The sequence below is a fragment of the Puntigrus tetrazona genome, chromosome 16 (assembly GCF_018831695.1).
Source record: "Puntigrus tetrazona isolate hp1 chromosome 16, ASM1883169v1, whole genome shotgun sequence".
Classification (NCBI taxonomy): Eukaryota; Metazoa; Chordata; class Actinopteri; order Cypriniformes; family Cyprinidae; genus Puntigrus; species Puntigrus tetrazona.
In genome coordinates this window covers 15,434,998-15,452,881 of record NC_056714.1, presented here as the reverse complement: position 1 = coordinate 15,452,881, position 17,884 = coordinate 15,434,998, and the positions used below count along the sequence as shown (strand labels likewise).

The 17,884-nt window shown below is 36.6% G+C and overlaps 1 protein-coding gene across 2 annotated transcripts in view; it reads left to right on the top strand.

Moving 5' to 3' along the window:
• Positions 1-17,884, top strand: part of bcam (basal cell adhesion molecule (Lutheran blood group)) — a 45,385-nt gene that overhangs the window by 23,323 nt on the left and 4,178 nt on the right. Inside the window, exons 2-15 of one of the 2 annotated variants that reach the window (XM_043260915.1) lie at positions 7,774-7,901; positions 8,010-8,223; positions 10,631-10,707; positions 10,800-10,896; positions 11,350-11,532; positions 11,619-11,740; positions 11,828-11,972; positions 12,988-13,103; positions 13,806-13,947; positions 15,560-15,684; positions 15,773-15,914; positions 16,831-16,869; positions 17,373-17,393; positions 17,713-17,854. In XM_043260915.1, coding sequence (XP_043116850.1) covers positions 7,774-7,901; positions 8,010-8,223; positions 10,631-10,707; positions 10,800-10,896; positions 11,350-11,532; positions 11,619-11,740; positions 11,828-11,972; positions 12,988-13,103; positions 13,806-13,947; positions 15,560-15,684; positions 15,773-15,914; positions 16,831-16,869; positions 17,373-17,393; positions 17,713-17,854 — 1,693 coding nt within the window. The remainder of the gene's footprint in view (positions 1-7,773; positions 7,902-8,009; positions 8,224-10,630; positions 10,708-10,799; positions 10,897-11,349; positions 11,533-11,618; positions 11,741-11,827; positions 11,973-12,987; positions 13,104-13,805; positions 13,948-15,559; positions 15,685-15,772; positions 15,915-16,830; positions 16,870-17,372; positions 17,394-17,712; positions 17,855-17,884) is intronic. The other variant, XM_043260916.1, reaches the window with a different exon arrangement.

Genomic DNA, 17,884 nt, shown 5'->3' with positions numbered 1-17,884 from the left:
GGCTGCAGAGGACATATTTTGTCTGAATTATTAATTCAAGATTTGCAGCATAACCTCCTTAGACAAAATGCAGCAGTCTAACTAACCAGACTATAAATTATAGATTTATCTGTATCGGATAGCTTTTAATATAGCTTGTACATAGATTCAATGTAGGATGATGAAGTGCATGCTTAATAAACTCTCATCTTTTATTTATTCATTGTACAGATCATCATAATGCGATTTGCACACTGCGCCATGTTATTTGTGTAAACGTAGTTTCCAAAGTGTCTTCTTTCATGTCGTGTCGTTGTTGGCGCCGGCCCTCAGATTGAATTTGTTTGACTCGTGACGCTGTTGTCAGGACGACTGGAGTAGTGGGGTGGTATGCCTATAGAACAAAAGACCGAGCGTGAACTGACCTTGTAGCCTACTTCACACTGTTTATCTCCAGAGATCAAGAGACGGAGACTCTTTGCCTATTTATAGGAAAAATAGAGTATATATCATTAAGAGAGCAAGGGCATGAAAAAAATCAAGTCGATACGGAATCATGTTTTTACTTTCTCGTTGCTGTGAGATGCAATGTGTCTGTGTGCAGGCAAAATACAAATTTTAGTTTTTTTCACAATTTGTCAATCCCTGACTGACTCTTCCAACATACAAATAACTTTTGAGATATATTTAGAAAATCTTTGTCATTTTGAATCGACACATAATGATCTGCTAATGTAACTCAATATACTGAAATGCATTTGAAATATATTGATTTCATGATAAGTACACTACAAATACTTTTACGTATTTGTGTATTTAATATAAATACCCTGTGACAAGATGGAAGTCATGGCCCGTATTTATTTAGTCTCTGAATATTTAGTTTAAACATGAATTATCTGGCATTAGCATCAGTGTTCTCTGTGTACGTTATGTACAGATTTTTGTGCGTATGCTTGTTTTTGTCTTTGTGTGACTTCCTGGCTTCAATAATAAGTGTATTCTGATGTCTGAATTTGCTTTTTTATCAATCTTTATCAGCCTATTCACAAAGTTGACAGCCAGTAAGAGCCAGCCTCTGTTGTTTAGTGAAACACTGCAGATCATGCTGCTTCAACATGACAAAATACACTGAGGGGGGGTGACACTCTCTCTATATAATTAAAACTCTTTTAAAGAAAACTAACATGAGTGCAGACTAAGTGTACGTCGTTCCGGTGACTTCACAAAAACACAATTTATTTTTAAATTAGCACCAAAGCACTGAATGCACCTTTCATTTAGAAATACATCTGTAAAGGGAAGTACATGTTTTGCAAACAGCAATTCACAGCAATTTTGCCCAAGCAAAGGTGAGAAAGAGGAATGGGTAGAGATTTGTTTACTAGCATGAAGTGCATAAGGCCAGTGAATGATGTGAAGCATCGCTGAATGTTTAACAACCAATAACATTCTTGAATCATAACAGCATGACTGTAAATATATACTCTAGTGTCATTTGTCACAGGTCTGCGGTCCCAAAATGAAAACAGAACGGCAGGGAGAGATGCATGAGGCGGAGGAATGTTGCACTCGATGGGAGCCAAAAGATAAATTCCCACAATCTTTTGATGTCCTGTTTTAGCAGAAGACTCTGACCACACACACAGAGTCTGTAAACCTCGGCCAGTTAAACCTAAATGCTTAAGCGATAAAATCAAAATCTCAGTTTTATGTCAGCGAAAGTGTAGTGCAACCAGAAGCAAAGTGTTTCAGATGAAACCTCTTTCTCCTTGATGGAAGTCACACGCTTGACTCAAACTGGAATTATCAGTTAAACTGAGTAAAATATATTGATCTTAGAACAGAAGCTTGAAAATCAGAGAGCCCCTTTTTCTTTGTTGTAAAATGTCTGCATTTGTTGTTTGTCACTGGTTCACACACACAAGGGTGTGACTTTAATGGTTGGCCACCACTAGTTTCATTTCTTATTCTTTGTGTATGTCTGTCTGTCTGTTTCCCCTCCCCTTGGTCTGTGCCATGTGACTGAGGGTGTGAGAGAGCCAGCAGCTGCTGTTGGTGCTCTTGCACCTGTTCTTGTCTCATCACGGCAGTGATGACTGATGTCAGGCCGTACATGGACCCATCATGCCCCTCTCCACCCTACACATCCATTAAACGCACACACATGCTAACAGCAGGCTTTCTTTATCTACTGTTTGCTCATTTTGTATTTGGCAGCTTATTAAAAGATGACAGGAAGGAAGTTCTAAATTTGCCACCCACTTCCTTTTCCTGAAGTTACTTTACACTGTATATTTTTCTTGAAGTCCTGGGAGTCATTAATTATATATATATATATATATATATATATATATATATATATATATATATATATATATATATATATATATATATGTATGTATGTATGTGCTGCATTATACATGTAAATGTATTATTAATGCATTATAATAATATTATTATTATTATATTAATGTATTAATTTAGCTTTATTTATATTTTAATAATTTTTGTAATTTATCATTACAGAAATTTCATCTTATTTCAGTTAGTCGTCAAAGCAATGTTTTCATTTTCATTTAGGTTTTTCTTTAATTTTAGCTTTATTTCAGCAATAAAAAACATTTTATTAGTTTTTTTTTAATCAACAAAAGTAGCAGCACTACAGAAAGGTAGTCAAACCTTAAGTTTTTCTAATCCTTATACATACAATAATCCAAAAGGACTGAAATGTAAGTCTTGACATCGGCTGTCAGCATCTGCAGTAGTGAATGACATCCAGCTGTAACTACTGATATTCCCACTTCCTTCCCACTCACTTGTATCCCCCCGGCAGTCCTGCTACCCTGTTGCCATAGCAATAATTTTCAGCACAACATTATCACTGAAAATTGCAGCCCTCCACAAAAATCAGCAAGGTTTCCTGTTTGTGTACATGCATGTGGGTGGTTTGTTTTCATGAATATTCATGCACGGTTTGTGTCTAAATGTATTTAATTCGAAAAATAAGCATCTGTCTGCTTGGGTTAGTATCCAGAAGAAGTTTTTTTTTTTTTTTTTAAACTTAAAGAAACTTATGGTAATTAAAATTCTGTGGGTAAAGGTATACATCTGCTTTTATAAGCAATTATTAATGAAGTATATAGTTAAACCAGAGCTTATTATAGAATTTAAAAGCAGAAATCTGAAAAAAAGTATACCACTGGGGTATTGTGAATTTACTCATTAAGAAAGTTTTTTTTGCGTTTTTGCTGTGCATTACATCACGACTACTCTCAAGGGCTGATTTCAGTCTGGTGTTTTTTGTATTCTCCGGTTGTGTTAATGACAAGCAGAGGCAGTTTTTAAACAGAAACTTTGTATTTAATGAGACTGCTCATCTGTGCTGAACCGCTGTCACAAGAAGTTAGACAGACAGCTTCATCCATTCGTTCTCCTTGGACCTGGGAGGTTATTTTGAGGACTGACGGTAATAAAGGATGTCATTCTAAAATGAAAGGCGTAAAAGGTCAAGATTTATTTTGAAAATAAAAGCAAATTGAAAGCGGCCAAGCAGCTATAGAAATACTGTAGCAGAGTGAAGACGCTTTTAGAGCATTATTAGCTTAACTATTATTTATACTGTACTTTGTGGGCAGCAATGTTTCTGTTTATGTGACTCTTTTGTGCTATGATTTAGATCAGCCACAGAGCTCTCATGACAGTCTTTGGTTTTGTATCCAAGCACACACACTCACGCACCCCACATGTCAAATGCGCCCTCACTAGAAACACTATTATCTCTTTTATAACCTGTGTGTGGAGCATCCAAACATGCAGTACTTCTAAACTCATCGTTGTTAATACATAGTTTTTTCCACAGCATAGCTTTAATGAGTGTGCCAGACTCAAACGTGCTGTTCGAGCGCTCAGAGAAAGGACCGATAATGACAGAGTGTTAATGGAAAACCGAGTTTACATTTGAAGCTGTTGGCCATGAGGGAGCGATCACCTTTCCGCCTGTCAGATCTGTGTGTGTTTGTATGAGTGTACATTATGTCTGCTCAGTGGAAAGGTACTGTATGCACACCATTCATCTCTATAATACATCAGTCCCTCTGTATGCGCTTGTGTGACACCAGCCAGAACATTAATGGAAGTGGGTTATAAAATATAGGGGAGGGAACATTGTTAGATTAAAAAATGGCACCGACTCTGCCCACTATCACTTGGACAAATTAACCATTAAATGTACGCTTTGTGCGAATAACATTAATATTTGAACCGAGCATAAACAAGATGCTGAAGTACGCTGTTTAAAATATCTATTTTAGTAGTTGCCAGAATAATTCTGTAAATGTAAACCTGTAAATTTTACAATTTTAAACGAAACTTACAAAAAAGACTTAGTTGCTACTAATATCTGAAGTGAATGTTAATATTCTGATTTGATTTGTGATTAGAGGGCATGCTAATAAAAAAAAAATGATGATGTACATCAAATCAAATACTGCAACATTCTATTATATAAAAAAGTATTGTATGTATTTTTTAACGGTGAACTTAAATTGTATTGAATCAGTCGACTAAATTATTCAATGATTCACTCATCAACAGAATCCTTTGAATGAATGATTCAGTGACTCTCAAAATGAGGTTATACTGGTGTAATGATGTAACCTGTGTCATTGAAAAATAACTACCTCTGATATACAGATTGACAGTCTTGTCTGGAACACACAAACGAGGACAAGTGTTGTATAACAACACACGTGGTGATTTTTTTTTCCCTTTCCTTTTTTTTTAGAAAATACTAAGAAGAGAAAGAAATAGAAAACACATTAGAAGTTGAAGTGAAGAGGCAGCTAGCTCTTTTCACAGCATCGTCTGTTCTCCATCTCTGTGTGTGTGGGACAGTTCAGTTACTCAGTTAACACTTTGGGGCAGAACTTGGGGCAGACTTGGCTATGGCAGCTCTCTGTCTTTCTGAAGCTGACTGGCCCAGTTCTGTCTGTAACGCTCTTGCCAGAAATTGGTGGTACTGAAAAGATCCATCCGTCTGAAAACTGCCTTGAGTTTTCTGAGTGCAGCGACCTGATGCGCTTCATAAATACTCAGTGTGTGTGTGTGAGTGTGTGTACGGTATCCTCTCAGTGTGAGTGTCTGTCGATGTGTCTGCTGCTCACAGTCAGAACGTCTCCTGTCCATCTGCTTCTCTCGCCGGTCATCACACGCACTCTCTTTCTTTCTGTAAATCCGATTATACCACTCGCTATCGCTTGCACCCACCCGCACGTGCCCTTGACCGCACCCATCCAGCCCCTGCTGAGGTGGAGATTGAACAGAGGAGGCACTAATTGCCCCTTAATTGCCCCTCTGTCTGTCCAGCTGCTCCCCTAGGCAGAAAAGGCGAGCGGATAAGTAATATTGATCATATCTAAGTCGTGAGAATAAAAAGAAAAGTAGAACAGAGGTTGAGAGTTTTAAACAGATATTATTAAAGAGATGGCTCACCTAAATATTACATTTATATATATTACATTTATAATATAATTTACACCTTCATAGTATTCCAATCCTGTATGACTTTCTTTTGTTGAACAAAAATATATATTCAGAGAATACCTTCAGTGGATTCCAGTTTTGACTGGATAATAATTACAAACCAAACAAGGTATTATTTGATATTCAGAGTTATTATACTAAAGCCATCGTTTTTTTCATTATTTGAAATAAAATAAATTGCTTTTAAAACTAAGCTTGTTTTATTACAGCTAATTGCATTCACTTTCATTTAGTGTTACTTTAAGTTCCAATATAAGTAATTGAAATAAAATAAATCTTACAACTGTATAGACAATTATAAATACAATGTAATAGTGTCTTAGTGATGGCCAAAAACCTCTGGTGATATTGTATTTTTTTAATAAATGAGTTTCTAATGGATAGTTCTGACCATCTGGCTCTTTTTTTTCCTGCCATGTGGACGTGTACATGGCCTCATCAAACAATGATGAGCCAAACAGAACTGCAAAAATAAAGCTTGTTTTAACACAGGTTTCCAGAGCAATACAGTGTAATACTCTTTTATGAGCATAAAATGGTGTGTCTTAGAGCTACAAACCAGTCAATCAATTAAAAAGATAATTCAATGTATTATATGATTTATTAAATAGAGTCAATCAAATTACATAGGAAATTTGCTGAGAAACCCAAAATGAAAAGTCCTTTATTTCAGAATTGTTAACTATTATGTACTGGTATTAATTAGATAATGAATAAAAAGTAAGTAGAAATTAAAATGACCTTCACTTAAACTTCCTAAAAAAACGTAGCGACAGAGAATTGACAGAGCGACTTGACACATTGCGATGGCCTCTGCCTTGAGACTTGCGATATCTCACAGCGGATATTACAACACCGTCTATTATGTAATACGTCAGAACTAAATGGACTGCTAAGGCTGCCGGTTTCAGACAGGGCTTTATAGAAAGCGATTGAGATTAAGTAAAATCAAGGGTTAAAATGCAAAAGGAAGTGGAAAAAGACAAGAGTGCTGTTTTTGAGTGTACTGTAGACTACAGAGGATGTATGGGAGACAGAACGTTGTGCTCTGTGAATGTCAACACATACTGACCTTTGACCCCACTATTACATGCTGAGGTCTCTGAAGCGTTCTCTGTCAATCACCAGAGGAATGTCACAAAAACTCTATGGTGCATATACACATTTTTTTTGCTATATGTTGTGTGCTGTCCATATCAACTCATTTAATTCCTGTGGAGCTAATTCCCACTTCTACTAAAAAAAAATCTGTTGTTCTGTAAAACAGTACAGTGGTCATGAGTTGTTTGTTTGGGTTCTGTGGAAGTCATGAGAATCTGTTAGCGGGTGTGATTGTGTGTTGTCTATCAGCCAGAGGCATCTAGGGAAGAGGGAGGATCCTAGAGGAGATTATTGTCTGTCTGGATGCCACACTACTCCTATGATCTATCTAAACAAGGCAGCTCCATGCTCATATTACAAATACACACAAAAGGACTCTTAATATGGGTTTCATTACACACTCAAAAGTAGTCTGAGATTGGAAGTGTTTTGAAAAACATAACTTAGTATGAGTCAGTTTGTTGGGTCGCATAAAAATGTGCCATATTATATTTAGCATTTTTTTGTTTTACGATCAGAGGAACTGTTACTTATATTCTATTTTTTTTCTACAGCATGCATGCATTCATTGATCAAAAGTGTTAGTAAACAAAAGATTTAACAGAAGATATTTCTTCTTCGAACTTAGGAAATATGGTACACTTTAAAATAAGTGACATCCGGCTATTCACACACACATGTGCAAAGATCTTAAAGGAGAAATAAAAGATGCTTTAAACTCTGTTAAATATTTATGTTGCTTCCTAATTTGTTGTCTTCAGAATCATTGAAAATATACTGATTTATTAAATATATCACCCAGTCCCGCTGTGGACTCCATAACAAGCTCCTACTTCCCGCAAAGGGTTATCGGCAGTCTTTTTTTTCTTTCTCTCTTGCACCTGGTTCTGTGCAGCTGGGCTTCATGTTTGGAGGCAGCGGGAACACAATGGCTGTTTCAGACTCACAGCGTGTGGATCATTTCTCACTGCGTGTGACTCCGAGGCTGCTGCAGTGAAAAGCCGTCTGGCAAATTATTATGAGTGTTGTTCACTGCCGCCTGTCTAGCCCTCGATCCTTCCCGCCAAAACCAACTCCAACTGTCCAGTGAAATAGCCATCATTGCTATCACATATGTAACTTTTTGTCTCTTTTCCCTTTTCTTTACAGTATGTCTGGCTTCGGTCACGGTCAAGGTGACTCCAGAGGTGGAAGTGATTAAAGGGGAGACAGCTAAACTGCATTGCAGCTATACCACATCTGCACCGGGCTCTGCCATTGTGGTCCAGTGGTTGATTGTAAGTAACACAAATGACTTTTTTTAATGAGTGTATACCGTTTTTATTTGGGTTTTACATGTAAAATGCTATACTACACTGATGAATATATGTTTCCGTCGTCCTCAGGAGGTTGCAGGTGCAAGAAAGCAAATTGCTTTCAAGTCTCCACAAGGTTTTGGTGTTGATTCAGGCACAACAATGACAGATCGCTTAACCATGGGAGAAGACCTGTCCATCACCATCTCCCCAGTCATGGTGGAAGATGAGAGAGTCTACATCTGCCAAGTGTCCGCAGGAGCTTTAGGGTTCTCTGAAGATAAGACCCAGATCAAGGTTTTCTGTAAGTCTGACTGAAAATTAGTACATATTCTGTTTCTTTCCTCCATGTTGTCCACTCCTCTCTGATTTCCATGAAGTAAATGAGACATATGGCCAGCCACTTTTACCCCTATTCATTAGCCTTGGGTGTTGTTTGTGAGTTTGCCCTGGGTCAATTATAGCTGTACAGATTGCATTTGACACTATTGATTAATAGAGTGATTGCACTTGTCATGTTTGATGGATGTCATTTTAAGGGTTATGAGAGCCAAGAGCTCCATGTGCATTAAGCATTACACTAATGACCGCTGACCTGAGAGCAGAGGTCCCTGTCCTTGCTTAACTGATCCCAAATCAGATGCAAAGCATCGGGAGTCTGGTCTTACAATGAGAAAACATTTAAGGCGGGAACATTTAATTAGTGGTGATGAGGTGAGGTGTGTTTTCTGAAGAGGCTGCATGTTTGTGTATTGCTGAAATTAGGTTCTGGCACAGAAGTAAGATGTAAACTGTCAACCTAGAGGTTCTGCACATGTTCCCTGTGTGTTCTAAATAATGTAGAAACTAAAATAGATGTCAGATGACATTGTTTTTTAGAACTGTAAAAAATTGCAGTCAACTGTAAAATTTCTAGTAAAAAAATCAAGTCAGTACGTTTTTTTAAATGCATTAATATTTGTATTGAGCCGGCATACTTTTGATTGATATTTATAATGTTACAATCTATTTGTTCTTTTTTAAATAAATTGTTTTTTATGAGATTTCTTTTATTTAGCAACATATTTATTCAACATTGATAATGAGAAATATTTCTTGAGCACCACCTATTAGAAGGATTTCTTGCTATCACAGGAACAACATTTACATTTAAAAAATTGTTTTTAAAAATCTAATATAATTTCATAATATGAATATTATCACTTTTGTTCTGAATTTTTGATCAAATAAATGCAGTATTGGTGTGTGTTTTCCTAAAGTGTTATTTATTTCATAGAATAAACCTTGGGTTTACTATAAAAGGTGATGTAACAGCAAATTATATATTACAAACCTTAGTCAGGGTACATGGTGTATTTATATAATTATTTATAGAATATTTAATTTAGCACAGTTTCTAGACTTCTTTTAAGATCACATTGCATCTCTCTAATTAGCCTGCATTGTACTGTATTGAATATTTTGACCCCTGCTCAGCAGTTCATTATTTCTTTAGAGACCCTCCCCCATCTGTGTGTGATGGGGTCACTGATGGGGACGCTTTATGAAAAATTAGACAACTGTTTGTGTGTAGGAGGGCGTAGGCTGCGTGGGATAGTGTGTGTGTGTGTGTGTGTGTGTGTGTGTGTGTGTGTGTGTGTGTGTGTGTGCAGACCAGAGAAAACTCTTTGTTTACTGTTCCACCCCAGACTGCATGGAGTGAGAGAGGCAGTAATGGCTGTAATAATTGTGAATGAGAGCAGGGGGACTGGAAAACAATGGCATCTCTTCCCTGGAGACAAATGCTGCTGCCTGCTTCATGGCTAATGGCTGCACCAGAGGGACATGTCCTTATGTAGAGAGAAAAAGAGACATCCATCTCCACGCAATCTCACACATGTTCTCTGCTGCTTTTAAAGTGTCTTTCAAACACATTTTGAGAAATATTAAAACGTGAGAGAAATGCTTTAGTTGAGAAAAATCATGCAGGAAGAAGAGAGACTGAGAAACTAAGCGCTCTTGGAAGAATGGCATGACTGCTAATGTTATTAAAAATGATTCAGTTTATTTTTGTACCAGATGACAGCTGGGAGCAGTGATACGGTGACCTTGCGTGTGAATTGGTGGGTGGGGGAGAGCTTGCAGCTCGATTTGAAAAGGGAATTGAAAGTGCCATAATGTTAATGCATGGCTTTTTTATATATGTAACTATTATTAATATTTCTGTTTGTTAAATTCGGGGGAAAATTGAGTGCAAAAGCCTGATTGTTATTCGCTAACTAGCTGCAATCTGGTTTTAGCTTGTGAAAACATTTAAATTTAGTGAATGTCATTATTTTCAGCACAAAAAAAACATTGTATGCAAATTAGGCTCATCATATTATACTTTATTCACAAAATTCAGTACAATTTACCTGGCACATTTAACGTTACGCTACTACCGCCCACAGACAGCTGGTGGTAAACTGAATTTCATAAAAAATTAAAAAAATAAAACTTTGAGCGTACCATTATTGATTGTGGCAGCAGTTATACATAAAATAATGATTAAATGATGAAGAGGAGCATTCTAGCAAGGCATCCTGGGTATACATTCAGTATAGTTCAGCCAGTTATGATTCTTTCAGTGACTTTCAACCTCAACGTGTTTGTATTTATATGGCCGGTTGTTTAGGAAACCGTATCTCTGACTTGATTTAAGTTACTCATGAACTTCTCTGTTCCTATTCCAGTTGCTCCAGAGAAGCCAATAATTACAGGAAATAATCAGGCTATTACCGTCAGTCCCAAAACTACCACCTCTGCTGAAGTGAGTATTGCATATGTTCATATCTGTTTATGAGAACTGTGAGCCTTTAAATGTAAATTCATTTTGTGCATGATTACAATAATTTTGTTTAGGTGGGCAAATGCATCAGTAGGAATGGTTACCCTGAGCCTCGTATTATCTGGTTTAAAGATGCCACCCCTCTGCCTGAAGTAAAGGACCAAAAGGATAGTAAGTGCAGAATCAGAAAAGTGCTATATATATATATATATATATATGTATATGTGTATATATATATATATATATATATATATATATATATATATATATATATATAGCATATGTTTCAAATAAACACTGTTATCTTAAACTTTCTATTAATCAAAGAATCCTGGAAAAAATGAATTACAAATTCCACAAATAATTTTAAGCAGCACAAATTACATTTGAAATATATTAAAATAGAAAGCGGTTATTAAAGCGGTTAAAATAAAATTCTAAAATATAATATTATTTAATATTTAATACTTTCAAATACAAGTCATACAGAAATGTATTCAGTACCTTTCAGAATATATACATATATAATGTTTTTTTTTTAAATTAGCATAGTAGCATTTCACAACTCTACACAGACCTGTAGACATCTTACAGTGAAGTTCATCTCGGTTCTCTCTTTCTCAGCTGTATATATGATACCTAGTCTGGTGAAAGAAGCCTCAGGCCTGCACACCATGACCAGCACGCTGTTCATGAAGCTGGTTAAAGCCGATGCTAAATCAGTCTTCCACTGCACGGTGGAGTACACCATGCCAAACAACCAGATCAAACAGGAGAGCTCCGATAAGTTCAGCCTCTCGCTGCTCTGTGAGTCCGACGTGCACACACTCACAATGTGTCAAAAGTACACCCTTTTGCCTCAGATTCCTCATCCTGTGCTCTCCTCCAATCAGATTCGACAGAGACGGTTTACTTCAAACTGAAGAACCAGGGGCCAGTGAAAGAGGGGGACGATGTGGTCATGGAGTGTGAGACTGATGGAAACCCTCAGCCAGAGTTTGAATTTTATAAAGAGGTGAGAGACTTTTCGTGTCAAATCACAACCAAATGATTTTGCTGACGATATTATTCTTACTCATGTATTAACATACTCCCTCATAAGGACGTAAAACTGGAAGGATTAAATGGAATGCTAAAAGTGAAGAGCGTCACTCGAAAGGATGAAGGAAGCTATAAGTGTGAAGCTCTGGATTTTGATGCTGAAGACGATGTCGACCTTTCCAAAACTCTAAGCTTAAATGTACACTGTAAGTATCAGTCCCAGGCACTTAATATAATTAACTGAACGAGTTGCTAAATGAAACATAACTGATCCTTTGTAAACCGCTGACCTCCTTCATTACCAGTGCTAATTTAGAAAAGACCATCTCAGTGGAATGAAAAAGAGACTTCAGGGACAAACGTGAAATACTGTGGCGATGGCACATATTTAAATTATGGCAAAAAAAAAAAAAAAAATTGTATTGTATATATTGTTCATATTTTAAATTAAGATTTTATTTGGCTGTTTTGTATTTAGTTTTAGCATTTTATGGACTTTAAACATATTTTTATTTTAGTACTTAAACCTATTTTGTATAGTATCCAAGGCAACATTTGTCATTTTAAACCTAGGTTTTGTTGTTGTTGTTGTTGTTGTTTTAAGTATTTTCTATTATTCTATTTTATTTTACTTTTTCTTAGATTTTTGTTTTTTAAAAAAGATCTAACTTTTTAGGTAACACTGCTATTTAAAAGCAACTACAAATGAATGTTTTTTGTAACACATTCACTTTAACATTGTAAACTTAAAATTTCAAGGTAACTTGCTGCTTTTTATAAGTTTACAAATGACAAACATTAATGGATAAGTTAGTCTAATAATTAGGCAACATTATCTTTGACAAAAATTATACTGAAATCTGCAATCAGCAAAACAACAATCCTATAACAGTAACTGCATAATTTATGCATTCTGGGAGCAAGTTTTTTTTTGTAGTTTTAAGAAAATAGCATTTTTTGTGTTTGAGACTCTGAGAAAACGGGAAACTGTGCAGTTGCATTTTTTCACAGTGTAGTTATTTCAACAATACAGTAATCTCTATTAATATGTCAATTAAATGATGTCATTCTGGTAACATTTCTTTTTAACTTAGAACATTTTCTAAGTTAAGATTGGTCTATAAAGTTTTAGGGTTGTGCTTAGCAATGGATCAGTTGTTTATTTCAGGTTTAAATTGATTTTTCCTCTGAGCTATATTCATTCTTTTGTCACTCTGTCAGATCTTGACCCTGTGGCAGTGTCCCCAGAAGGCCCACTGGTTGCTTCTAAAGGAGATACCGTGGAGCTTCAGTGTAAGACCAAGTCCTCTGATGAATACACCCTGCAGTGGAGAAAGGCATGTATCGATCTCAGCAAGCCTCCATCCCTACCCCAATTTTTACCCTCTTTTTTTTTTGTCCACTGTGACGTTTCTCTCTGGTGTGTTTTTTTCTGAATAATGTTATTTTAGTTTTAATCATGGTTCTATGCTGTGTCCACCTTTGGAATTTTTAAGGGTTGTTCTTCTACAGCTGAATATTCTGCTTTCATTTTCTTACTCTCTTGTCAATCCAAACCAATAGGATCTTCTCCCATTGAAAGTGCAGTTAGCCAACATCCAATAAGGCCAAAAGTCTGTAATAAATCCAGATGGTTCAAGTGGTTTAACTCAAGTCTTGGGATGACATATGGTGGCTTAATATAATGAATATATTTCATTTAGAATTATATGCACATATAAACACACATACATAGAGTGCATCACATATGGAAAACATAAAAGATTGTGTCATGCTTCATGCACTAGAACGAACAAACAAACAAGCTTCAAAAGGCTTAAATGCTTCTATGACTTAATAACTTTTTCAGATCTTTACATTTTTTGTTACCTGGACCTTCAGTGGAGGCAAAGAAACCATTTATATTATCTTAATTTGTGTTTCGAAGATGAAACAAAGCCTAATAGGTTTGGAACCACACAAGATTGAGTAAAACAATGGAAATGGAAAACTTAATTGACTTGACTTGACATCTCAATTGATCTCACTGTGCACCATAGGACTCAAAGGAGCTGTCCCAGATGGGTGTGTTGACTCTCCAGTCAGTAACTCTGGCTGACGCTGGTGTGTATTTATGTGTCGGAGCTGTACCTTCAGTGCCTGGTCTCCGAAAACAAGCCAATGTCACCCTTACAGTCACAGGTACTAAAGTGCAAACACAGACACACACAGCTTTATAGTATCATAACATAAGTATTATCAGTGCAAAGTGTGAGTGCAAGCTGTCATCAGTATCAAAACAGCTTGCATTCAACAGATAGAACTAAACTATGGGCTGTCAACAAACTCTGTTGTTATACCAGCTGCTTTCCGTAGTGTGGATATTATGTTTGGATACAGGTAGGAGTACAATGCCAAGAGAAAATAGTCAAGTGTGTTTGTTTTTTGCTTAGGTTGTTAAATGATGGTGCGTTACTGCTCAATATGTCAGGTCGTAAGTCATCTATAATTGTGAAGTCTGTCTTACCAAGCAAATGAGAACAGATGCTGCGTTCTCGACATTCTCCTCGGAATTTCCTTCTTTCAAATCATAATTACCATATGATGTGCACTCGTGTCATTTCAAGTAATTTTCTTTCAGTTTCATATCCATCTCTCTTTTTTTAATTCCCAAGTCAGGAAGCTTTTTAGCACTAATGCACCCTAATGAAGAGTAAAGAATCCACATTAGGTGTGTAATTGATGCTGATCTGCGTGTTTTATCATTCTCCTGCTGCCATAGAGGATGATGGGAAATGTTAGTCTGCTCATAAACCAGCTAAATGAGTTGGGTTGTCTGGCAGTAAACAAAATTCTTACAAGCTAAATGGCACTGTCAACATTCACATTTACAGCTTATTATGATCCATAACAATTTGCTTCCACCATACAAATTGAATTTATACACCCCCAACTTAGGATGTAAAAAAAATAACAAATAAGGTGCCAGACTTTAATTAAGCCAATCATGTCCATCCAACTGCTTCCTAATTCCTGAATGTGTAAAGAGTTTTAGTGAACCTAAGATGTAGTAGCTTAGGCTGGGTACGCACTAAAAGATTTTTTAATCTTATAAGATCTTCAAAATGTGAGAGAACACAGACATGGGGGAAAAAAAATCCTAGATGTAACCATTTTGCTTTTATAGTTTGTGTGGAGTCCGCCAAGACAGTCGGAACCTAGGATTGTTAAAAGGGGAGAAATCGATGAAATTCAATCGATGAAAGCAAAATGCTTCAAATCAAATGTTGTGATTCATCTCAGAGTTTCATTTGGTTTAATTTCCAGAAATGCTAAATGGAGGTATATTTCCAAGGCCACTAGCAATGTTGAATGAATCCCTTTAATAAAACACAAGCTTTTAAATACTTTGTCGCCCTGCAATACGAGCCATTCTGTATATGTACTCATGTACCTTATCTGTGCCATCGGAAAAACTTTCATTCTATAGTTGATTTCCTGGTTTTGTTCTGTGCCTACATGGCATTTGTAGTATGTATGGGAGTAGTTCACATCTTTTCCTGGTTTCCAAGAAAGGATTGTGAGGCATTCATAACATGGTCTGTAAATTCTCTCTTTGGTCTGAACACAAGTAATATAATATCTGATGAATATGATGTTTTACCGAATCCTCAGAAAGGTTAAACTTGTTAAGATATGGTGGGAGGTTTAATTTAGAATCCTCATCATCAGCTGACAATAGAATTTACAACTCAAAGACAAGTTAACAAACTTAAATACTGGCAGTGATAATAAACATGTTTTTGACTTTAAGGTGCACCTGAGATTGCTGCTCCACAACATGGTTTTGTTGATAAGGAAGGAGGGATGGTCACCCTCAACTGCTCTGTTCTTGGGTATCCTGCTCCACAGTTCACCTGGACACCTTCTGGAAAAGAGGTGCGTGAATGTGCTTTAAATAAATCAGGTCTGATATTTAAATCAGAAAACTCATTCATTGTATATTCATCTGTGTGTCTGTGTGTAGTCAGTGACAGTAATTGGGAATAAGTTTATCAGCACAGTCACTCTTGAGGCCTCGGCTGCGGTTCTAAAGGATGGTGTGATTTGTGAAGCATACAACAAGAATGGAAGAGACAGCAAGAGCTTCAAGGTGTCCATCAAATCAGGTTAGTCTTTCCTACTCTTACAGACTATGTTAAGGACTGGAATACTACACTCTAAATTTGACTGGGTTAAAAATAACCATTGGCAACCCAACACTGGTTTAATATCGGACATTGGCTTATCTTGCAGTTTGTTCAAGTTTAGTACACATAAACCAGCAGTAGGGTTTTGTACATTGTCACATGACCTCATTATGTTGCATGGTTTATTTAGCCAGTAGCCACCAGATATTTCAATTATATAAGAATGCAGTTTTATAAACAATTTGGCAAATAGTAAGTTAAGAAGATTTAAAAAATCATGGATATTGCTTCCAGTTCATTTAATAAACTGAAAATGAATGGTCAAGTGCACCGTGGATTGTAGAATGCCATATCTTACGCAGAGTGCTATGACTGTATGCTGCACATTTTCGAAAACATAATTGGTCGCCCTGACCTTAAATATCTTTTTTTTTTTTTGTAGAGTGGGATTATGAGCTAAAGGTTGTGACATCAATATCTAGAAACACTATGCTCATGAATATGAATAGATGTGCAATGATGTTTCTCATTGAAATCTTTAGTTACGTTACGTAATTGATCAGAAGTCAAAGCATTCACCTTGATGCTAATTCTAAAGAAATTGACCTGTGCAGAATGTGCTTGAGCTGAGATTCTTCATTATTGCTCAAGAACGTTCTTATTATCAAGTTGAAAATGGTTGCAAAAAAGGTTAATATTAAAAAAAAGTAACAACATCTATTTGAAATAGAAATCTTTCATAGTTGATTTAATGCTCATTGCTGAATAATAATATAAACTTCTTGTTGTATGTACTGTACTCAGATTTACTCCAAAGCATATCTCCAAAGACTCTGAGTTACATGCAAAATATTACCCATAAACTAAATCTTGTTCTTTTATTTCCTCTGTACAGATCCAGACAAATCATCAAATCCCAATGCTGCTAACCGAGGTAGACACTTGTCCCAGCTCTCTCTGCTCCTCCTCTCCCTCTCAGGACTCTTTCTTGTACATACTCCGTGATCTACCTTTCCTGCCCTTTACACTGTATATTATGTACTGTTACCAAACACTGTGTATATTGTATATTGTATTACGTTTGTGATCTTTGTATGATGTCCGTCCTCTATTTTGTTGATGCTGCACCTTTAACTTTTCCCTTATTTGGGACAATAAAGGATTCTGTTCTATTTTACTTTCCTCTCTTTCCTTCCTCTCTGTGTCTGGGTGTTTGTCTCTTAATACCGCCGTCCATTCATCCCTGAGTGTGCTGTCAAGTGTTTAGCTCGTGCGGTCACTTTTAGCGTGTTTACGTGTTTGTCTTCATCTTGGTGATTGGCCTCATTGTGTGTGTGTGTGTGTGTGTATGTATATGTGGGTTAATGGTAGAGTTTTTTTTTCCTGTGCGCTGTTCAACTGGACTCAACTTTCTCTTTCCCATAATGCTGCTCAAAGGAAACCCTGTGTTTGAAACAGGTCTGTATAACCCCTGCTGCTTTTCTGTCTTTTCGTGAGAATGAAAAAATGTGTACGCATGTGATTGTCTGTTTGTTTACAGCTGTGAGATTGCGTGTGTGTATTCGTATATATTATTTCTCAAACTGTGACCTTATTTGCTTACTTGCTTTAATGTAGACAAAAGAACACTTGCTCTATTGTTCTGGTTTACTTCCTCCCCACCCCTTCCACTTCTGTTTTCCCTTTTTTTTCCTCTCCCACCCAAGATCATCACTATTTCACACTTACCTATAACCCTCAGCTTCTCAACAACTCTTTTGTCGTTCGATCTTCTCAGCGGAGAAACAGCAGGGAGGTTCCAGCGCGGTCGTGATCGCCGTGGTGGTGTGCGTTCTGCTGCTTCTCATCCTGGTTGCTCTGCTCTTCTTCCTTAGCAAGAAGGGCAAGCTGAGCTGTGGGAAAAAGGACAAGAAAGATGTGTGAGTAGGACGAACCATGATAACAAACAT